Below are 25331 nucleotides of genomic sequence, written 5' to 3'. Positions count from 1 at the left end.
TAAGAAAATATAAAATGATATTACTATATATATAAATCTTATATATAAATAAAGTAATATTATATAAAATAACGGCTTTAACATAATATAAATAGTGGAGATGTGGCACCACTGTATGCCTCTACAATGCTATCAATAATATATGGATTTTTTTAAATATGATTATATATAATATATAATTATATTATATAGTTCATATATAGAATTATATAATAATTTATTAATATATTTATCTTAGAGTTATATGAAATATAATAAATCTCATATTTTAAAACATTAGACTTCCGAAGACATATTGATGCCATATCTATATATTTCAAAATTGATTTTATTATTCTATCTAATTAAACATTAATATATAAGAAAATATAAAATGATATTATCATATATATAAATCTTTTATATAAATAAAGTAGTATTATATAAAATAACGGCTCTAACATAATATAAAGAGTGAAGATGTGGCACCACTGTATGCCTCTAAAATGCTAAGAACAATAATATAGGACTATGGATTTTTTTAAATATGATTATATATAATATATAATTATATATAATTATATTATATAATTCATATATAGCATTATATAATATTTTAGTAATATATTTATCTTAGAGTTATATGAAATATAATAAATCTCATATTTTTTAAAATTTTGACTTCGGAAGAGACATAATTATGCCATATCTATATATTTCCAAATTGATTTTATTATTCTATCTAATTAAACATTAATATATAAGAGAATATAAAATGATATTATTATATATATAAATATTTTATATAAATAAAGTAGTATTATATAAAATAACGGCTCTAACATAATATAAATAGTGAAGATGTGGCACCACTGTATGCCTCTACAATGCTTGAAGAAAATCAAACTGAATTTGATAGATTTTGAGTATTAGTTTGGCCAAGGCACCAACCACCCGTTGAGATACTATCACTAGAGAGTTCTTGGGTCCTTGACTAGCCAGACAGTACTACATTGGAGCCATCTCTCTGGTTACGGCTCATTTTGTCTTTGCCTTCTTGATGGAATAGACTCTTTAGCTATGGTAAGCAGCTCTTCTAGGAGAAGGACACTCCAAAATCAAACCATTGTTCTCTAGTCTTGGGTAGTGCCATGGCCTCTGTACCATGGTCTTCCACTGTCTTGGGTTAGAGTTCTCTTGCTTGGGGGTACACTCGGGCACACTTTTCTATCTAATTTCTCTTCTCCTAGTTTTCCTCACTGGGCTATTTTCCCAGTTGAAGCCCCTGGGCTTATAGCATCATATATATATATATATATATATATATATATATATATATATATATATATATATTATTATTAATTGCTAAGCTACAACCCCAGGGGCTCCAACAGGGAAAATAGCCCAGTGAGGAAAGAAAATAAGGAAAAATAAGATACAAAAGAACAGGAACAAATAAACTACAAAAAAGAAGAAAAATTAGAGTCAACAGTGTGCCCTAGTGTACCCTCAAGCAAGAGAACTCTAACCCAAGACAGTGGAAGACCATGGTGAAGAGGCTATGGCACTACCCATGACTAGAGAACAATGGTTTGATTTTTAAACAAGTAATCAGTAAATTAATTATATTGAAAACTAAATTTTAAACTATTTCATTCAAGTAAATGAATAATATCAAAAGCATGTCATTTTCAAATGACTTTAGTTAAGCAAGTAGGTTCTTTGTATTATGATAAATAAAATAATAATCTTTTGGAAAAGATATATTATAAATATCAACAATATAACCTTTTCGAATATTTTGTATTGGCAAGAAGGTACTTTTTAAACAATCACATTCAAGAAAAAACTTATATCTGTTTAAAAACAGCTGCTGAAAAAAAATAATTTGCTTTCTGAAAATGTTCAATAAATCACTAATTTTCAGCCATCATAGCTTGAACACCAATGCATAAATTATTATAATAAGGAAGTGAAATTTAGTCCTTTATGAAATTGCTTATTGAAATTGTTAAAATTGTTCCTCTTGTTCTTGCTTTAAGGTTACCTAAGGGAAGCTGTTTTTTCAAGCAATCAAAACTCAACATTGAAAGCACAAAATGAAATATTTCTATGCCAAAAATCTGGAACCTGTAGAAGGATTTCAAACACATAATATTCCGTCAAAAAAGAAATATACTAAACAGACTATTCGGTATATGGGTAGTCAAAGGGAAAGTGAACCGTAACCAGAGAGAAGGATCCAATGTAGTACTCTCTGGCCAGTCAGAGGACCCCATAACTCAGAAATGGATACCTTATATATATATATATATATATATATATATATATATATATATATATATATGTATATATATAAATATATATATATATATATATATATTATATATATATATATATATATATATATATATATATATATATATATACACACACATATGTGTGTGTATAAAATATGGAGATTGTAGAAAGAAATGATTTCAGAAAAATGGAAATCTTTTATATTTTATATGAAACTATAATAAAAAAGATTAGTAAATGCTTTTTTAGACAATAAACTATAATTCATATTTTATATATATTATCTTTTCCAATTTCATATATTATGCTGTGTATTTTTATCATATTTCTTAATATATGATAAAAAAATAAATATATTTATGTATCATTTAAATATTTATATTTTGTTAAATTTTGATATATATTATAAGATACAAAAAATATCATAGATTTTATAAGTAAAAAAAATTAATTTTCATATATATTTTTTATTTATATATCAAGGTATTTTGAAAAGATTTTCCAAATATATTATCTAAATAGTTCTATTTTCATGAAATTTTAATTTGAAATATTATAAAATACAGAAAATATTATAAAAACTAAAGATAAAAAACTTAGAATAATTATTTTTAATATATATATATATATATATATATATATATATATATATATATATATATATATATATATATATATATATATATATACATATATATATATATATATATATATATGTATATATATATATATATATATATATATATATATATATATATATATAGTTAAATTTTGCGTCTAATTTGAACTTAAAATATCATAAAATATAGAAAATGTAATTGAATTTAAAAACGAAAAATCTATTTTTTTTCAATTTTGATATATTTTTTCATATATGTCATAAAATATTTATAGACTTATCTAATATATAAATTAAATTGTGATATTTTATCACATTTTAACTTAAAATATTATAAAAAACAGAAAATATTGAATTTAAAAACAAAAAAATCTATTTTTTTCAATTTTGATATATTTTTTTCCATATATATAATAAAATATACCATAGATTTATCGAATATATAAATCAAATAGCGATATTTATTAAAATTCAACTTAAAATATTATAAAATACGAAAAATATCATAGAATTTAAAAACAAAAATTCTATTTTTTTTCAATTTTTACATATTTTTTCATATATGTGATGAAATACACCATATCTTTATCGAATATATAAACTAAATAATGATATTTTATCACATTTTCACTTAAAATATTATAAAATACAGAAAATATCATAGAAATTAAAAATAAAAACACAAATTTAGGAGAGCTAATTTTTTCATATATATAATAAGATATACATAGATTTATCGAATACATATATTAAATAGTGATATTTATTGAAATTTTAACTTAAAATATAAAAAAATACAGAAAATATCATAGAAATTTAAAATATTTTTTTATCTATTTTCATATATTTTCCAGTGTATATCATAATTTATATATAGAATTATCGAATATATAAACTAAATAATGATATTTTATCACATTTTCACTTAAAATATTATAAAATAAATAAAATATAGAAATTAAAAAATAAAAACACAATTTAGGAGCTAATTTTTTCATATATATAAAAAAATATACATAGAATTATCGAATATATAAATCAAATAGGGATATTTTATCACATTTTCACTTAAAATATTATAAAATAAATAAAATATCATAGAAATTAAAAAATAAAAACAATTTTTTTTCAATTTTTACATATTTTTTCATATATGTGATGAAATACACCATATCTTTATCGAATATATACACTAAATAATGATATTTTATCACATTTCAACTTAAAATATTATAAAATAAATAAAATATCATAGAAATTAAAAAATAAAAACACAATTTGAGGAGAGCCTTTACAAAGATTGACTCCTAAAATCAGCTCCTTTGGGGCCCATCACAAACCCCGTGGTCCATTTCAGTCCCGAAAAATGTCCAAATCGAACCCTCTGACCTTGCCCTTGGAAGAGGTCAAGGCCTTGACCTTGCAGGAAGGGTCATGTATGAAGAAAAGGGACAATACCTTGACCTTAGAGATCCATCCCATGTTCTCAGCTGACCCGAGGAAAGGTGTTCAAGAGAAGCTGACTTTGATGTGTTCTGGTTACTCGAAACAGTAAGTTATTATATATTTAGGGCCATAAATGGCCTGATGTGGACCAATTGTCTCTTATCATGCTTGTATTTTGGGTTCTGTGTCCGTAATTTTTGGGTTCGAACCCTATTTTCCAAGTGGGGTTTTGGGTACTCGAAACAGTAAGTAATTATACATTTATTATATATTTAGGGCCATAAATGGCCTGATGTGGACCACTTGTCTCTTATCATGCATGTATTTTGGGTTCTGTGTCCGTAATTTTTGGGTTCGAACCCTATTTTCCAAGTGGGGTTTTGGGTACTCGAAACAGTAAGTAATTATACATTTATTATATATTTAGGGCCATAAATGGCCTGCTGTGGACCAATTGTCTCTTATCATGCTTGTATTTTGGGTTCTGTGTCATTAATTTTTGGGTTCGAACCCAATTTTCCAAGCGGGGTTTGGGTACTCGAAACAGTAAGTAATTATATATTTATTATATATTTAGGGCCATAAATGGCCTTTGGGGGCCATTAATGGTCTGATGTGGACCAATTGTCTCTTATCATGCTTGTTTTTGGGTTCTGTGTCCTTAATTTTTGGGTTCGAACCCACTTTATAAAATGGGTTTTGGATCAGGTCAATTTTATATCCTCGTTACGCTCCGTTATTCCAAACATAAATTTAAGGTCATTTATAGGCTATAAATCGCCTGTTGTGGACCACATATCTCGTATCGAACTTGCAAATTGTTGTTTTGGGGTTTATCCACCCCACCCTATACTCGCACAGTATCTCGTAGATCGAGGAAATCTGCGCGATTTTTATTCAGCCTCGTATTTTAAACTGTCCAATGCATAGGGTAGCCTATAGCCTTCAGTTCCTCCAAGTCCGAGCGACGTCCGGACGCACGACGGGAAAGATCGGGGTTCCCTTCGTTGGGTTAGTCATGGGGTTAGAGTCGACTTCAATATGAAGCTAAGTATAGATATATATTACCACCTAACGCTGTTACTGTTTTTAGAATGATATATTGTTAATTTATTCTCATCATATATTTCCTTATTTCCTTTCCTCATTGGGCTATTTTTCCCTATTGGAGCTCTTGGGCTTATAGCATCTTGCTTTTCCAATTAGGGTTGTAGCTTGGCTAGTAATAATAAGTTTTTAGAATGATATATTGTTAATTTATTCTCATCATTTATTTACTTCCTTATTTCTTTTTCTCATTGGGCTATTTTTCCTATTGGAGCCCTTGGGCTTTAAGTATCTTGCTTTAACAACTAGGGTTGTAGCTTGGCTAGTAATAATAAGTTTTTAGAATGATATATTGTTAATTTATTCTCATCATTTATTTACTTCCTTATATCCTTTCCTCATTGGGCTATTTTTCCCTAGTGGAGCCCTTGGGCTTTAAGTATCTTGCTTTTCAAACTAGGGTTGTAGCTTAGATTGTAATAATAATAATAATAATAGGTTAGGCAGCAAAATTACAGTCACTGAAGTTACAACATTTTTAAACAGAAAAATTGTTTTTCCGATATTCATTTCAACAGTAAATAAACCGAAAACCAGTTAGACCGTCTAAAAATGAAACCCTGTTAGACCGTCTAAGACCAAAGATATTTTTTCGAAATCTGATGGCTTATGCTTCCCCATGCGCTCGCTTCCCTCGCGGAAAAAGAAAAACATAAGCGGTACGCATGCTAACCCCATTGATTATTATCTAGATAACTAAGTTTTTATTTGCCGTGAGAATGATATCTTCAAAGAAAACAGACGTTTTTCTATAAGAAACACGTTTTATTTTTAGTACAAAAGCTTTTTCTGTCCTTAACTATAATGAAAGGGGTTAGGCTAATGTATCTACCTAAAGCTATTCAAATCGCTAACTGGCGGAGAATACCCTAGGCTACAACCTAAGCTCTAGGGTGTATCTCTGTACTCGCAGTGCCTAAATTTGTCTTAGGAATGTAGTTGACCCTTGGATTCAAGATCTGTATATTGAAATAGACCTCTTATATATAAACTCTGAAACGATAAGTCAGCCGGTACATCAGAAAATCATTTATAACTATTCTGAATTTCTAAAGTTTTGGTTGCAAATCTTATAGGCATTATTAAAAATACCACGATTTAATATATATAAAAAACAAAATGGAAATTTATATTACATTATACAGTATATGATAATTTTTTGAGAAAATTCAGGCATTTTCCAAGAGAATGATATATTGTTAATTTATTCTCATCATTTATTTACTTCCTTATTTCCTTTCCTCATTGGGCTATTTTTCCCTATTTGGGCCCTTGGGCTTATAGCATCTTGCTTTTCAAACTAGGGTTGTAGCTTGGCTAGTAATAATAATAATAATAACGTTAGGTTAGGCGGAAAAATTACAGTTACTGAAGTTACAATATTTTGAACAGGAAAAATTGTTTTTCCGATATTCATTTCAACAGTAAATAAACCGAAAACCAGTTAGACCGTCTAAAAATGAAACCCTGTTAGACCGTCTAAGACTGGAGATATTTTCTCGAAATCTGATGGCGTATGCTTCCCCATGCGCTCGCTTCCCTCGCGGAAAAAGAAAAACATAAGCGGTACGCATGCTAACCCCATTGATTATTATCTAGATAACTAAGTTTTTATTTGCCGAGATAATGATATTTTCAAAGAAAACAGCCGTTTTTTCTATAAGAAACACGTTTTATTTTTAGTACAAAAGCTTTTTCTGTCCTTAACTATAATGAAAGGGGTTAGGCTAATGTATCTACCTAAAGCTATTCAAATCGCTAACTGGCGGAGAATACCCTAGGCTACAACCTAAGCTCTAGGGTGTATCTGTACTCGCAGTACCTAAATCTGTCTTAGGAATGTAGTTGACCCTTGGATTCAAGATCTGTATATTGAAATAGACCTCTTATATATAAACTCTGAAACGATAAGTCAGCCTGTACATCAGAAAATCATTTGTAATTAATAAATTTCTAAAGTTTTGGCTGCAAATCTTATAGGCATTATTAAAAATACCACAATTTAATATATGTAAAAAACAAAATGGAAATTTATATTACAGTATATATGATAATTTTTTGAGAAACATCAGGCATTTTCCTAGAGAATGAGACCAACCTGACCTCTCTATGACAAAAATTAAGGCTGTTAGAGCAATTTAAAAAATATATAGCGCAAAATGTTCTGGGAAAAAAATAACCCCCTGGGGGTTAAGGGTTGGAAATTTCCAAAGAGCCTGGGGGTAGAAGGGTTAATTACTTATGTTTATATGTTTCCATATTTCCCTTTAAAGCATCTTGCTTTTCCAACTAGGGTTGTAGCTTATCCAGTTAATAATGATAACGTGTCGCCTTAAACATTTTATTTATCCGTATGACATTGTTCATTCGATTTAGCTCCTTCTCTCTTTTTCAGGCTCGGAGGCATTCCAGTCGGGTTTGAGAAGATACGCCTATCCTCGACCGGGGCTCTCCTGGACACCAGTCCGTACATTCACACGTGCGTAGAAGGGACGTTTTATGTCTTCTCTCCGGAGAAGGATGCGTCGTTGGAAGGTAAGGTGTACCATGAACTGTTTGTGGATTCTTCTCTTCTGTATTTCTTCCTCGTCCTTCAAGCTTTTCTCTCGTTCCGTTTCTCTTCGTCTTTGTATGCCTTCAGAGTCGCAATCATAAAGGTATTCTTCACTTTATTTGTTCCTACCTTAATACAAACCTTGGTGCTTTCGAACTATGGTTTTAGAAAATCTGCAACTTGGCTATTAAAATTATAAAGTGAGGTTGATTGTAGTTAGTGGCGAGTAAACTTGACTCCTCCCTATCTCCCTTGGCAGGCTACTGAGTAGCCATTTTGCTCTTAGTCTTGGATTTTCTGGAGGGAGACTCCCCATTCAGACATGTGCGACTACCCCACTAAGCCTGGCTGCAATTAGCGCATGTAAATGAGCAATATTCACGTGGACCCTCATCTACTTAGTATTCCTTGGGAGGGGCCATTACTGTTCAAAGTCCTCCACCTTTGGCCCCTTCCCTTCATCGCCTTTAGAGGAATACAATGAAGGCACGCCAGGTCATAAAACCGAAAGGCGAGAAGGAGCTGATGAGTCTTTTAGGCAACAGTTTGGGCATCGTCACTTCCTCCGGTAACTAACCCGGTATGATTCTGAGTCGGTACGCAAGTAATTGAAGCAGGAGGATCCTCATGAGGTACAAGTCGAAGCCTTTTCTCTCGTGATGGTGAGGAAGTCTCTCAACATCATAGACCGAACAGCGCACGATTCTGGATCTACAGAAATGGAGAACTTCGAGACGAAGTCAACGTTTATCTAGGTGTTGCCACCTAAATTTAACTACCTTTGGGGGGGTAACCTTAACCCCTATCGAGATAAGAATGACGTCCCTCAGGGATCAAATCCCGCTCCTGAAGTTGCCTTGGTCAGTTGTTTGAGTGGAATTCACCATACTCTCGAGCTGGTCAGGCAAAATCCTGCCTCCAGTGTTCTTTCGACACTGGCGATTCTATGTACCAGAAGAAGATGACCCTTCTCCTCTCCCAATCGACCAGGTCTTCGCTGATTGCATTCCCAGTCGAGAAACTAGAAAAAGGGCACGACATTCTGGGCTCTTGAGTCCGCTGTTTCTGTGGATCAACCGCTGGTCAGGAGAGGTTGTTTGCTTTGCTATGACTCTTGACTTCGCGAGGCAATATTCCCAGATATGAGAAGTACATAGACTAGATATGTACACAGATTGGAGAAATACAGTACATAGACTGGTGAGGTACACAGACTGGAGAAACCTTCGAGAGATACCATCCGGTTTCCCTGAAAGCACTCGCTCTAGAGACAGAGGAGAGGAATGCGGTAAAGGAGAACGTGCTAGAGATCATACAATACAGTTCTCTAGGCTTTTAAAGTTTTTTTTCCTAGTGGAGAAGTCAACTTGAGGCTGGAGACTGATCATCGACCTCTCCCACCAGAACGGGTTTGTTCTACGGACTCCCTTCAAGACGGAGACTCCAAAAACTGTACGAGTTGCAATCAGGAAAGGAGTCTTTGTGCTTTTTGAATGCACATGAAGTTCCTTTGCTTTGTCCTCAGTTTAAAGTCCTGTGCTATGGACTGGCTACCTCTCGCTAAGTGTTCAAGCGAGAGGTCGCACTCATTTCATCTTGTGCGCATGCAAATGAGATTCACCTACTAAGATATCTGGACAACTGGCTGATTCAGTCCTTCAGGAGACACCTAGTTTAGGATCGAGACAGATTTCTTCCCCTATCAACGACATGAGGATCGTGGTCACACGAAAGCAGAGGATGAAGTCCTTGGGTGTGCTAATAGATACGGCTACACCAAGTGTTTCCATCGAACAACAACGTAAGCAGACTTAGGGAGATTGGCCGACTGTTTCTTCACATACGACAATGTCTTCTAAATTGTCTTTTATCGTCGAAGAAACTCGTACTTCGCAGGCGATCGCTCAAGTGTTGTCTGAAGCATAATTGGTCAGTTACCAACATTTCCCCCGTCACCGTCCGGTTCTTGGAAATGGTGCTGTCCACAGACGCGTCCAAGAAGGGATGGGGCGCTCACCTGAGGAACCAGACCGCCTCAGGAAGCTGCTCCATACAAGAAAAGTGCCTGTGTATCAACTTTCTGGAATTGGAAGCATCACATCCGGCGTTGCAAGCTCTCCAACTGATTTCGATGAGTGACAACACTGTGGTGGCTTTTGCCAACAAGCAAGAACGGTTTCCCTCTTAGTGTTGGCGAGACAGGCACACACCTTGACATGGGACAATGCAGTGGAGGTGTCAGCGAGGTTCAGTCCAAGGAAGAGGAATGTTCTTGACACATTAAGTTGTCAGGGAGTGTTACGAACCGACTTAATGGTTCATCAGGTTCTTAAAGTTGCAAGGCATTCGGGACTGGAAAAACTGGCAGAGATAGAGCCCAGCAACAGAGGGAGGAACTAAACAAGCAAAATAAAGTAACCTTAAACTAGTTTATTGTAATTACATATTTACAATTATACAAATGAGTCAGCAAGTCAAGTCAAAATAATTAACATTAACACAAAGTTAATTTACAGATTATTTGCATCCTTATATACAAAGTTATTCAAAGAAAAAAATAATCATACACAAAACTAAAGACAATCAAAATGAACCAGTAACCTTACTCCAAATAATTAATATGCCTAAAATTAGTCAGCATCAAAATTAAATATAAAAACAGTTAAGTCATTCAAAATATGAAAATAATGAACATCGTAAGAAAGCAGTAAAATATAACATAATTTAAATGTGTGACTTCCAAACAATTCCGAGAATTAGGCGAAACAAGGCATCATTAGGTCAACCTTCAAAAGGTCAAACTTCACCTAAGGAGATTACAGCTTACGACACAACAACAGACAAACCTATACATAAGGTCATCAATACAGCTCCCTGCTGCCAATGAGGTTAACCCTCCAAACAGTGTCGTTCTCCAGCTGACGAAAATACACTAATGATGCCCAGTGGACCCACACTCCACATGACGTCGTCCTCCATACGACGAAAATGCACTAATTCCGGCTAAAGCTGCTGCCCAATGAGATCACACTCGACACGTCGTCCTCTCGACGACGAAAACAGGCCAATACTGGCCAAAGGGTGCCGACCTCCAACTCGAAGGTCATACTCCGTCCGACTCCGACGGCTTCAAATCAAATAGCCAGGTATCAAGTACCTGACGCTGCCACGTACTGGTCCACAGGTAAGCATACCTGACTGCCTCTGACTGACTGACTGACTGACTCCTATCGGACATCTTCCGACACACGTCAACTCACTTGACCCTCAAGAAAAAGAACAACTGGTTAGTGGTGATTAGCAAACAAGCAATACTAATAAACAAGCGGAATACACTTGTTCCAACAAAGCCACTTAACCTAACAGGGAGATATACAGTAGAAGTCAGAGTGGTACCTGTTAGCTTGCGTGGTGGAAAGGCTTTTTACCTCTTCTGGGGGTCCCCATAAACCAACATGTTTGCTTTCCAGCCAGATAAGAAGCTACTTGCTAATTTCTCTTCTGTTCCAGACCCATCTACAGCACTGGAAGACACCTAACAGGAATCTCAGGATGACCCATCTGGCTTCCAAGGGGCTCAACTTACTCTCAACCCTATCTGGATAGGAACCACATCTCGATTGCATCCCTGTCTATTTCACAGGTGGGGACTATCCAGCATCTAGCGAATGGCTTTTCGCGAGGCACTGCACTGGAGATGCAGATATCTACAAAGTTTAGCTGTATACCAATGCCATCTATGATGGTGTGGTAGAAGGGATGCATCTCTGAGCCTCTCTGCAGTCTACCTTTGTCGAAGCTCTTCTCAGTATTTGCGGTGAAAGGCCATCGCTCTGTCCTTGGACTGAACGTCTTATACATTTCATCATCATTAAAAGTTTATCGTATATGCGTATGAGGAACTTGAAACAGGCGGCAGACTGGGATATGTCCCTCGGGACCGTCTTCCTTCTAGCCTTAGTCTCGGCGAAGCGTGTAGGCCAACTGCCGTCCGTAACTCAAGGTTCGAGTCCCTCTCTAACTACTTGAAAGAAGCAACCAGATCAAAATGACTTGCTTTTGCCCTGCGAGGGCTCTATGGCGCTAGGGTGAAAGGACTCAGCACCAGAGACTTACAGGGACTCCATGTCCTCCTGGCTTCGAGAAACCATCAGATGAGCATATCTTTTGTCCACCAAAGGAGTGTAAATAATTTCACAAGCATTCACAAGCATACCCACACGAAATCAGATATTAGATCTACCCTCGCCTTCAGGAAAAACGTCAGTGGTGTGAGTTCTTAAAGCATAAGTTTGCCCATTCCGTGAGTACTGTACTGTGTACCCACATCCCCAGATACGTTTACTCGTGGTCAGGTGGTAGGTGCTGAACACGTTTAGGACAAGAAACATCTTAATATAGCGGTTGCGAGGTAAGTATTCTCTCTCTCTTTGGGTACGGCAGTCATGCAGTTATTTGCTGGCTCAGATTTCATGCTGGGGAGCCTTCCAAACGAGCAATGTGAATGGACATTAACCCTTTTACCCCCAGGCTCTTTGGAAATTTCCAACCCTTAACCCCCAAGGGGTTATTTTTTCCCCAGCACATTTTGCAGTATATTTTTTTCAAATTGCTCTAACAGCCTTAATTTTTGTCATAGAGAGGTCAGGTTGGTCTCATTCTCTTGGAAAATGCCTGAATTTTCTCAAAAATTTATTAAAAATATGAAAAAAAAATTTGTATTGCATTTTTTTGCAACGACGTACCGGTACGTCCATGGGGGTAAAGGGATGAGTTTTGTGAAACGTACCAGTACGCCCTTTGGGGGTAAAAGGGTTAATATATGTAAACCCAATTTTTCATAAATGATCATACTTCAAGCCAACATGTCCTCCACACGGATATCAATTCTTCCTCGTCCGTCTAACATACAGTAGGCAGTAGCCTAGCCCTACACCCGAGCTATCTCTCTAGCCAGGTAGTTAGTAAGTAGGCGGGAAACGTCAAATCAGTGCCTAGAATGTCTCCTATTAAATGACTTAAGGTTTGCATAGTTAGGAAAAATTCAAACATTAAAAATTTTTTATAACACGAGATTTGGGTCGATGAAAAAGCTCTTCTTTCTCAAATCAACGTAATGTGTACAATTTTTGTCATATTGTTCATATTAGATTTACTTTTATTTATCATAATTCCGAACATCCTTTGCATTCTGTTCTTCCGACTCTATCATCCTATACATGGCACTTCTAGGAATACCGTTAGTTCCTACAGTCTTGTCCCGTCCAATACAGTTACTGTACACTACTGTAGTTCTAACAGTCTTGTTTCGTCCAATACAGTTACTGTACGCTAGTTCTAACAGTCTTGTCCCGTCCAATACAGTTACTGTACGCTAGTTCTAACAGTCTTGTTTCGTCCAATACAGTTACTGTACGCTAGTTCTAACAGTCTTGTCCCGTCCAATACAGTTACTGTACGCTAGTTCTAACAGTCTTGTTTCGTCCAATACAGTTACTGTACGCTAGTTCTAACAGTCTTGTCCCGTCCAATACAGTTACTGTACGCTAGTTCTAACAGTCTTGTCCCGTCCAATACAGTTACTGTACGCTAGTTCTAACAGTCTTGTCCCGTCCAATACAGTTACTGTACGCTAGTTCTAACAGTCTTGTCCCGTCCAATACAGTTACTGTACGCTAGTTCTAACAGTCTTGTCCCGTCCAATACAGTTACTGTACGCTAGTTCTAACAGTCTTGTCCCGTCCAATACAGTTACTGTACGCTAGTTCTAACAGTCTTGTCCCGTCCAATACAGTTACTGTACGCTAGTTCTAACAGTCTTGTTTCGTCCAATACAGTTACTGTACGCTAGTTCTAACAGTCTTGTCCCGTCCAATACAGTTACTGTACGCTAGTTCTAACAGTCTTGTCCCGTCCAATACAGTTACTGTACGCTAGTTCTAACAGTCTTGTCCCGTCCAATACAGTTACTGTACGCTAGTTCTAACAGTCTTGTCCCGTCCAATACAGTTACTGTACGCTAGTTCTAACAGTCTTGTTTCGTCCAATACAGTTACTGTACGCTAGTTCTAACAGTCTTGTCCCGTCCAATACAGTTACTGTACGCTAGTTCTAACAGTCTTGTCCCGTCCAATACAGTTACTGTACGCTAGTTCTAACAGTCTTGTCCCGTCCAATACAGTTACTGTACGCTAGTTCTAACAGTCTTGTCCCGTCCAATACAGTTACTGTACGCTAGTTCTAACAGTCTTGTCCCGTCCAATACAGTTACTGTACGCTAGTTCTAACAGTCTTGTCCCGTCCAATACAGTTACTGTACGCTAGTTCTAACAGTCTTGTCCCGTCCAATACAGTTACTGTACGCTAGTTCTAACAGTCTTGTCCCGTCCAATACAGTTACTGTACGCTAGTTCTAACAGTCTTGTCCCGTCCAATACAGTTACTGTACGCTAGTTCTAACAGTCTTGTCCCGTCCAATACAGTTACTGTACGCTAGTTCTAACAGTCTTGTCCCGTCCAATACAGTTACTGTACGCTAGTTCTAACAGTCTTGTCCCGTCCAATACAGTTACTGTACGCTAGTTCTAACAGTCTTGTCCCGTCCAATACAGTTACTGTACGCTAGTTCTAACAGTCTTGTCCCGTCCAATACAGTTACTGTACGCTAGTTCTAACAGTCTTGTCCCGTCCAATACAGTTACTGTACGCTAGTTCTAACAGTCTTGTCCCGTCCAATACAGTTACTGTACGCTAGCTCTAACAGTCTTGTCCCGTCCAATACAGTTACTGTACGCTAGTTCTAACAGTCTTGTCCCGTCCAATACAGTTACTGTACGCTAGTTCTAACAGTCTTGTTTCGTCCAATACAGTTACTGTACACTAGTTCTAACAGTCTTGTTTCGTCCAATACAGTTACTGTACACTAGTTCTAACAGTCTTGTCCCGTCCAATACAGTTAATGTACACTAGTTCTAACAGTCTTGTCCCGTCCAATACAGTTAATGTACACTAGTTCTAACAGTCTTGTTTCGTCCAATACAGTTACTGTACACTAGTTCTAACAGTCTTGTCCCGTCCAATACAGTTACTGTACACTAGTTCTAACAGTCTTGTCCCGTCCAATACAGTTAATGTACACTAGTTCTAACAGTCTTGTCCCGTCCAATACAGTTAATGTACACTAGTTCTAACAGTCTTGTTTCGTCCAATACAGTTACTGTACACTAGTTCTAACATTCATGTCCCGTCCAATACAGTTACTGTACACTAGTTCTAACAGTCTTGTCCCGTCCAATACAGTTACTGTACACTAGTTCTAACAGTCTTGTCCCGTCCAATACAGTTACTGTACACTAGTTCTAACATTCATGTCCCGTCCAATACAGTTACTGTACACTAGTTCTAACAGTCTTGTTTCGTCCAATACAGTTACTGTACACTAGTTCTAACAGTCTTGTTTCGTCCAATACAGTTACTGTACACTAGTTCTAACAGTCTTGTCCCGTCCAATACAATTACTGTACACTAGTTCTAACAGTCTTGTTTCGTCCAATACAGTTACTGTACACTAGTTCTAACATCTTGTCCCATCCAATACAGTTACTGTACGCTAGTTCTAACAGTCTTGTCCCGTCCAATACAGTTACTGTACACTAGTTCTAACATCTTGTCCCGTCCAATACAGTTACTGTACGCTAGTTCTAACATCTTGTCCCGTCCAATACAGTTACTGTACGCTAGTTCTAACAGTCTTGTTTCGTCCAATACAGTTACTGTACACTAGTTCTAACATTCATGTCCCGTCCAATACAGTTACTGTACACTAGTTCTAACAGTCTTGTTTCGTCCAATACAGTTACTGTACACTAGTTCTAACAGTCTTGTTTCGTCCAATACAGTTACTGTACACTAGTTCTAACAGTCTTGTCCCGTCCAATACAATTACTGTACACTAGTTCTAACAGTCTTGTTTCGTCCAATACAGTTACTGTACACTAGTTCTAACATCTTGTCCCATCCAATACAGTTACTGTACGCTAGTTCTAACAGTCATGTCCCGTCCAATACAGTTACTGTACGCTAGTTCTAACAGTCTTGTCCCGTCCAATACAGTTACTGTACACTAGTTCTAACATCTTGTCCCGTCCAATACAGTTACTGTACGCTAGTTCTAACAGTCTTGTTTCGTCCAATACAGTTACTGTACACTAGTTCTAACATCTTGTCCCGTCCAATACAGTTACTGTACGCTAGTTCTAACAGTCTTGTCCCGTCCAATACAGTTACTGTACACTAGTTCTAACATCTTGTCCCGTCCAATACAGTTACTGTACGCTAGTTCTAACAGTCTTGTTTCGTCCAATACAGTTACTGTACACTAGTTCTAACATCTTGTCCCGTCCAATACAGTTACTGTACGCTAGTTCTAACAGTCTTGTCCCGTCCAATACAGTTACTGTACGCTAGTTCTAACAGTCTTGTCCCGCCCAGTACAGTTACTGTACGCTAGTTCTAACATCTTGTCCCTTTCCAATACAGTTACTGTACACTAGTTCTAACAGTCTTGTCCCGTCCAATACAGTTACTGTACGCTAGTTCTAACAGTCTTGTCCCGCCCAGTACAGTTACTGTACACTAGTTCTAACATCTTGTCCCTTTCCAATACAGTTACTGTACACTAGTTCTAACATCTTGTCCCGTCCAATACAGTTACTGTACACTAGTTCTAACATCTTGTCCCTTTCCAATACAGTTACTGTACACTAGTTCTAACATCTTGTCCCTTTCCAATACAGTTACTGTACACTAGTTCTAACATCTTGTCCCGTCCAATACAGTTACTGTACACTAGTTCTAACATCTTGTCCCTTTCCAATACAGTTACTGTACACTAGTTCTAACATCTTGTCCCGTCCAATACAGTTACTGTACGCTAGTTCTAACATCTTGTCCCTTTCCAATACAGTTACTGTACACTAGTTCTAACAGTCTTGTCCCTTTCCAATACAGTTACTGTACACTAGTTCTAACATCTTGTCCCTTTCCAATACAGTTACTGTACACTAGTTCTAACAGTCTTGTCCCTTTCCAATACAGTTACTGTACACTAGTTCTAACAGTCTTGTTTCGTCCAATACAGTTACTGTACACTAGTTCTAACATCTTGTCCCATCCAATACAGTTACTGTACGCTAGTTCTAACAGTCTTGTCCCGTCCAATACAGTTACTGTACGCTAGTTCTAACAGTCTTGTCCCGTCCAATACAGTTACTGTACACTAGTTCTAACATCTTGTCCCGTCCAATACAGTTACTGTACGCTAGTTCTAACAGTCTTGTTTCGTCCAATACAGTTACTGTACACTAGTTCTAACAGTCTTGTCCCGTCCAATACAGTTACTGTACGCTAGTTCTAACAGTCTTGTCCCGTCCAATACAGTTACTGTACGCTAGTTCTAACAGTCTTGTCCCGCCCAGTACAGTTACTGTACGCTAGTTCTAACATCTTGTCCCTTTCCAATACAGTTACTGTACGCTAGTTCTAACATCTTGTCCCGTCCAATACAGTTACTGTACGCTAGTTCTAACAGTCTTGTCCCGTCCAATACAGTTACTGTACACTAGTTCTAACATCTTGTCCCGTCCAATACAGTTACTGTACACTAGTTCTAACAGTCTTGTCCCGTCCAATACAGTTACTGTACACTAGTTCTAACATCTTGTCCCGTCCAATACAGTTACTGTACGCTAGTTCTAACAGTCTTGTCCCGTCCAATACAGTTACTGTACACTAGTTCTAACAGTCTTGTCCCGTCCAATACAGTTACTGTACGCTAGTTCTAACAGTCTTGTCCCTCCAATACAGTTACTGTACACTAGTTCTAACAGTCTTGTCCCGTCCAATACAGTTACTGTACGCTAGTTCTAACATCTTGTCCCGCCAATACAGTTACTGTACACTAGTTCTAACATCTTGTCCCTTTCCAATACAGTTACTGTACACTAGTTCTAACATCTTGTCCCGTCCAATACAGTTACTGTACACTAGTTCTAACATCTTGTCCCTTTCCAATACAGTTACTGTACACTAGTTCTAACATCTTGTCCCTTTCCAATACAGTTACTGTACACTAGTTCTAACATCTTGTCCCTTTCCAATACAGTTACTGTACACTAGTTCTAACATCTTGTCCCGTCCAATACAGTTACTGTACACTAGTTCTAACATCTTGTCCCTTTCCAATACAGTTACTGTACACTAGTTCTAACATCTTGTCCCGTCCAATACAGTTACTGTACACTAGTTCTAACATCTTGTCCCTTTCCAATACAGTTACTGTACACTAGTTCTAACATCTTGTCCCTTTCCAATACAGTTACTGTACACTAGTTCTAACATCTTGTCCCTTTCCAATACAGTTACTGTACACTAGTTCTAACATCTTGTCCCTTTCCAATACAGTTACTGTACACTAGTTCTAACATCTTGTCCCTCCAATACAGTTACTGTACACTAGTTCTAACATCTTGTCCCTTTCCAATACAGTTACTGTACACTAGTTCTAACATCTTGTCCCGTCCAATACAGTTACTGTACACTAGTTCTAACATCTTGTCCCTTTCCAATACAGTTACTGTACACTAGTTCTAACATCTTGTCCCTTTCCAATACAGTTACTGTACACTAGTTCTAACATCTTGTCCCTTTCCAATACAGTTACTGTACACTAGTTCTAACAGTCTTGTCCCTTTCCAATACAGTTACTGTACACTAGTTCTAACAGTCTTGTCCCGTCCAATACAGTTACTGTACACTAGTTCTAACAGTCTTGTCCCGTCCAATACAGTTACTGTACGCTAGTTCTAACAGTCTTGTCCCGTCCAATACAGTTACTGTACACTAGTTCTAACAGTCTTGTCCCGTCCAATACAGTTACTGTACGCTAGTTCTAACAGTCTTGTCCCGTCCAATACAGTTACTGTACACTAGTTCTAACAGTCTTGTCCCGTCCAATACAGTTACTGTACGCTAGTTCTAACAGTCTTGTCCCGTCCAATACAGTTACTGTACACTAGTTCTAACAGTCTTGTCCCGTCCAATACAGTTACTGTACACTAGTTCTAACAGTCTTGTCCCGTCCAATACAGTTACTGTACACTAGTTCTAACAGTCTTGTCCCGTCCAATACAGTTACTGTACACTAGTTCTAACAGTCTTGTCCCGTCCAATACAGTTACTGTACACTAGTTCTAACAGTCTTGTCCCGTCCAATACAGTTACTGTACACTAGTTCTAACAGTCTTGTCCCGTCCAATACAATTACTGTACACTAGTTCTAACAGTCTTGTCCCGTCCAATACAGTTACTGTACGCTAGTTCTAACAGTCATGTCCCGTCCAATACAGTTACTGTACGCTAGTTCTAACAGTCTTGTCCCGTCCAATACAGTTACTGTACGCTAGTTCTAACAGTCTTGTCCCGTCCAATACAGTTACTGTACGCTAGTTCTAACAGTCTTGTCCCGTCCAATACAGTTACTGTACGCTAGTTCTAACAGTCTTGTCCCGTCCAATACAGTTACTGTACGCTAGTTCTAACAGTCTTGTCCCGTCCAATACAGTTACTGTACGCTAGTTCTAACAGTCTTGTCCCGTCCAATACAGTTACTGTACACTAGTTCTAACAGTCTTGTCCCGTCCAATACAGTTACTGTACACTAGTTCTAACAGTCTTGTCCCGTCCAATACAGTTACTGTACACTAGTTCTAACAGTCTTGTCCCGTCCAATACAGTTACTGTACACTAGTTCTAACAGTCTTGTCCCGTCCAATACAGTTACTGTACACTAGTTCTAACAGTCTTGTCCCGTCCAATACAGTTACTGTACACTAGTTCTAACAGTCATGTCCCGTCCAATACAGTTACTGTACGCTAGTTCTAACAGTCTTGTCCCGTCCAATACAGTTACTGTACGCTAGTTCTAACAGTCTTGTCCCGTCCAATACAGTTACTGTACGCTAGTTCTAACAGTCTTGTCCCGTCCAATACAGTTACTGTACGCTAGTTCTAACAGTCTGTCCCGTCCAATACAGTTACTGTACGCTAGTTCTAACAGTCTTGTCCCGTCCAATACAGTTACTGTACGCTAGTTCTAACAGTCATGTCCCGTCCAATACAGTTACTGTACACTAGTTCTAACAGTCTTGTCCCGTCCAATACAGTTACTGTACACTAGTTCTAACAGTCTTGTCCCGTCCAATACAGTTACTGTACACTAGTTCTAACAGTCTTGTCCCGTCCAATACAGTTACTGTACACTAGTTCTAACAGTCTTGTCCCGTCCAATACAGTTACTGTACACTAGTTCTAACAGTCTTGTCCCGTCCAATACAGTTACTGTACACTAGTTCTAACAGTCTTGTCCCGTCCAATACAGTTACTGTACGTAGTTCTAACAGTCTCCATCCATCGCGAGGCTCAATACTGTACAGTATTCTAGAAGTTTTATTCCACCTGTGACCAGATTGTGGAGTTATCTTCCTAACGATTTGTTGGAGTTTCAGAAGCTCAAACTTCATAGATTTAAGTATGACGTTGGTTTTAATGTTGTTGCTGATCGTAAGATATTTTATAATTATTTTTGGGCTCGAGTTCCCTTCACTTCCTACCGTATGATATTTCTGCGAGTGATATTACAGGAGAATTACCGTCATATACAGTAGTTTATTTATTTTATTTCCTTTCCTCACTGGGCTATTTTTCACTGTTGGAGATCTCGTGCTTAGAACATCCTGCTTTTCCTACTGAGGTTGTAGCTTAGCTGCTAGTAATAATAATAATAATAACAATAATGGTAAGACTTTTTGAAATTTTGCTCACACAATATTGAAGCTCAAAAGACAGTTATAATTTGCCGTCAGTACACCCTACGAGTTGCATTAAAAGCAATACTTTACTGAAGGTTTATAGCAAAACCCTTTGGCTTCTAATAATATCCACTTAAATATCTTAATTCCATTCCTGTTAACTTTATACCATCATTCTATCCAACCTCATTATACTCCAAGTAAGCCAAGGCGCTTTCTAGACCCTATCGTCTGGCCTAGCTCAAAGTCAATAGACTCGGGTACAGATTTTAAGAAATAATGTTGCTACTCGACTGACGCACTCAGTTCTCTCCTAATTTCAAACTGTATCGAAGTAATTAAGCGAAATATTTCTCTGGGGTTTGTATGCGAGGTTGGGGCAGCAATTTTACGATCGTGCATTTAAGTTTGCAAAAGTGGAACATCTGTATGTTTTATTACTAGCCAAGCTACAACCCTAGTTGGAAAAGCAGGATGCTATAAGCCCAGGGGCTCTAAGAAGCAAAATAGCCCAGTAAGGAAAGGGAATAAGGTAATGTTATAACAAATAACTAAGTTTGATAAAGAATATAAAATATATTAAGAATAGTATCAACGTTAAAACTGATCTTTCATATATAAACTATAAAATGAGACTTACGTCAGTGTGTTCAACATGAAAACATTCGCTGCAAGTTTGAACTTTTGAAGTCCCAACGATTCAACTGCCCGGTTGGGAAGATCATTCCATAAACTGGTAACAGCTGGAAAAGAACTTCTAGAATACTGTATAGCATTGAGCCTTACGATGGAGAAGGCAAGACTTAGAACTATACCATTCTATACTACATACATATACCAAAGCACTTCCCCCAATTTTGGTGGGTAGCCGACAGCAAACAAATGAAACAAAAAAAGGGGACCTCTCATTTTTACGTTCTTCCCAGCCTGACAAGGGACTTATTGTATACTACATATACAATGAAAAAAAAAGGTTTAATATATCATATGTTGATTTGAGAAAGACAAGTTCTCTTATTTTTCATCGGTTCAAATCTGGTCGTTGATATGCAGTAAAAAATTCTTAACCCTTTTACCCCCAGGCTATTTGGAAATTTCCAACCCTTAACCCCCAGGGGTTATTTTTTTTTTCAAGCACATTTTGCAGTATATATTTTTTAGATTGCTCTAACAGCCTTAATTTTCATCATAGAGAGGTCAGGTTGGTCTCATTCTCTTGGAAAATGCCTGAAGTTTCTCAAAGTTATCATAAATATGCAAAAAAGAAATGTAAATAGCAGTTTTTTGCAAGGACGTACCGGTACGTCCATGCGGGTAAAGGGATGAGTTTTGTGAAACATACCAGTACGTTCTTTTGAGGGTAAAAGGGTTAATAATGTTAAAATTAGACGTAAAGCTTTAAATATGCTGAAACTAATACCAGAAATTATAATTTTACCATTAAAATTGATATAAAATCTTTAGAAAAACAATTTTTATAATGACATTAAACTGCCGTCTTGTTTCAACCGACTAAAACATCTTTTTTGTCCGCAGGAATCGTCAAGAAATGCTCCCCAAGCCACCTGAGTGTTCTGGTCCACAAGATATTCAACGTGTCGGTCCCCAGACCCTCTGAGGTGTCCTTGCAGGACTGGCTGGGGTCGTCGGTCGGGGAGGGAGACACGATCAAGGTCGTCGTCACCAATGTGGACATGACGTTCTTCCTGCCGATTATAACTGGCTCTCTCGAAAGGTAGTTTTGCCCCTCCCCCTCCCACACATACACCGAATAGTCTGGGTTATTCTTACCAAATTCTCCTCTTTCCTCATACACCTGACAACATATACAGTGAACCCTCGTTTATCGCGGTAGATAGGTTCCAGACCCGGCCGCGATAGGTGAAAATCCGCGAAGTAGTGACACCATATTTACCTACAGTATTTATTCAACATGTATATTCAGACTTTTAAAACCTTCCCTGGTACGTAGTACTGTTAACAAACTACCCTTTAATGTACAGAACACTTAATGCATGTACTACAGTACCCTAAACTAAAACAGGCACAAATATTAAAGGCGATTTTATATCATGCGTTTCCTAAACACGCTAAAAAGCACGATAAAAAATGGCAACCAATGTTTTGTTTACGTTTACCTCTGATTATAATGAAGAAACAAACTGGAGGTAGAGCTTTGCTTATTACCCAGACATATTTCCCATACTTTTCCCTTAGAACTACATCACATCTTCCTACTTAAGATATATATATATATATATATATATATATATATATATATATATATATATATATATATATATATATATATATATACCTACATATATATATATATATATATATATATATATATATATATATATATATATATATATATATGTATACACATATACATACCTACATATATACATACATACATATATACATAAATACATGCATACATTATATATATATATATATATATATATATATATATATATATATATATATATATATATATATTACTGTATATATATGGGTTATGGAAAAAATCCGCGATGGTCGAACCGCGAAGTAGCGAGGGTTCACTGTAAGTAACCGAAAAAAAAAAAAATCCTCATGGGGCTAACTACTGCACTATGTTCAGTGGCTACTTTCCTCTTGGTAAGGGTAGAAAAGACCTTTTAGCTATAACAAGCAGCTCTTCTAGGAGAAGGACACTCCAAAAAATAAACCATTCTTCTCTAGTCTTGGGTAGTGCCATAGCCTCTGTACCATGGTCTTCCTCTTGTCTTGGATTAGAGTTCTCTTGCTTGAAGGTACACTCAGGCACACTATTTTATCTGTTTCCTTATTTTTTTCCTCACCGGGCTATTTTCCCTATTGTATTACTAGGCTTGTAGCAGCTTGCTTTTCCAACTTGGGTTGTAGCTTAGCATGTAATAATACCGGCTATCTCGAAAGGTAGCTTTGGCTTTGGAGTTTCTCTCAAATTGGAGGTGTAAAACTCGAGGTAGATTTACCGTAATTCCGGGAGCTTCTTGAGGTAGAATTTGTGGAATTTAAAATAATTCTCCTCCTTGTTTTACAAATATCTATTTCTCGAGTAAATTGAAATGCCTGGACCCATACTTTTATATTTTTAAATATAAAACTTACCCGCTGGTTATATAAGAATGGCTAAAGTCCCTAGACGCCCAGCAGAAAATTCAAAGTGTCGCGGCTATCACAGATATGCCAGGTGTACGCTAGCGCCCTCGCGGTAGACAGGTCGAACTATACCAAACCCTTCAGATCTTCTCAGCCGCCATTGCTGGCTGGAACTATTGGAAATTCTCTCGAAACTTACTCTGTTTTGGACGGTTATTTGGTGATGTCATCCGTTATTTGAGTTTGGGCTTTCGCATAATTGATTTCCTTTTCATTTATTCTTGAAATCTTTTTGTTTTGGGGTTAATTTATGTAATTTAACCTTTGTTTATGTTTTTGGTCTCTTAGCAATTCAATATTGCCGACCCCTCCCCTGTGTTTCGGAAGTGCGTTAAAGGTTGTCGTACTCGACTTCCTAAGGCTTTTGTGGACCCTCATAGTATTTGTGTTAAATGTAGGGGAAAGTCTTATTCTTTTGGGGATCGGTGTGATGAATGCCTTTCGTTAACCGATAGCGAGTGGGTAACATATGAACGTTACGTTAAAAGATTAGAGAGGGACAGGGTTAGGCGCAGTTCATCTCGTTCAGTTGATTTGTCCTTACCTAATGTCATTGATCCTATTCCTTTCCCCCGTAGTGGTAGATCAACAGCCGAAGGAACCTTCTATGAAGTTCTATGAAGGATGTGTTAACCGCGATTCAGGCTCTCGGTGAAAGAGTCGAAAGCTGCGGACAAAAATCAGATCTTGTCCGAGATCAATGTGCTGAAAAGTGGTCGCACGGGCGACCAACCGAATGTGAAAAGTGTTTCAAATGTGTTTAGTGTTGTGGAGGGTGCGTCTGCACGATCCCGTCGTTCACCCAGCCTACGACCTCTTTCAAGCTTCCGAACCCATGGGAGAAGTAATGTCGGATGGCAAAAGGGAACGAGAGGCTTCATCAATCGTGCACACGCCCCCTCGAGCGGTCCTGCTGTCGTAAGACAGGTCGCTCACCCTCATCATAGAAAAGATGAGGTTGGTGCGTTATCGCCTTCCTCAGATGAAGGTTCTTGGCGAGGTCTGGCGTCACAACTCTAGACCGCTTAAAAGGAAGTCTCATGCGGTCGTTCGGCAACACGAATCGCCTCCGCGTCGACCAGGCTGTAGTACTTGGGATACGCCTGAGCATTTTCATTCTCCTGATGGTAGCACGCCTGCGAAACTCTCTGACAGAGGTCCTGTTGTAGACGTCGATGTAATACAGTCTGATTCAGAACTGATGCCGGTTTCTGATGTGACGGTTCATGCACCGCCGCTTCCGTCAGACTGGCTTTCGTCGCCCGAAAGT

At 37.3% G+C, this 25331-nt stretch overlaps 1 protein-coding gene across 1 annotated transcript in view; it reads left to right on the top strand.

Annotated features, from left to right (window-relative positions):
* The first annotated feature begins 4209 nt into the window (after positions 1-4209).
* Positions 4210-25331, top strand: part of LOC137633994 (DNA-directed RNA polymerase I subunit RPA43-like) — a 38769-nt gene continuing 17647 nt past the window's right edge. Inside the window, exons 1-3 of the mRNA XM_068366236.1 lie at positions 4210-4450; positions 7848-7987; positions 22409-22607. Of these exons, the coding sequence (XP_068222337.1) occupies positions 4266-4450; positions 7848-7987; positions 22409-22607 (524 nt within the window). The 5' untranslated portion in view covers positions 4210-4265. The remainder of the gene's footprint in view (positions 4451-7847; positions 7988-22408; positions 22608-25331) is intronic.

This window comes from Palaemon carinicauda, chromosome 43 (genome assembly GCF_036898095.1).
Source record: "Palaemon carinicauda isolate YSFRI2023 chromosome 43, ASM3689809v2, whole genome shotgun sequence".
In the NCBI taxonomy this organism is placed as follows: Eukaryota; Metazoa; Arthropoda; class Malacostraca; order Decapoda; family Palaemonidae; genus Palaemon; species Palaemon carinicauda.
Note: the sequence above shows the minus strand (reverse complement) of the source record. Positions and strands in the feature narration are given on the sequence as shown.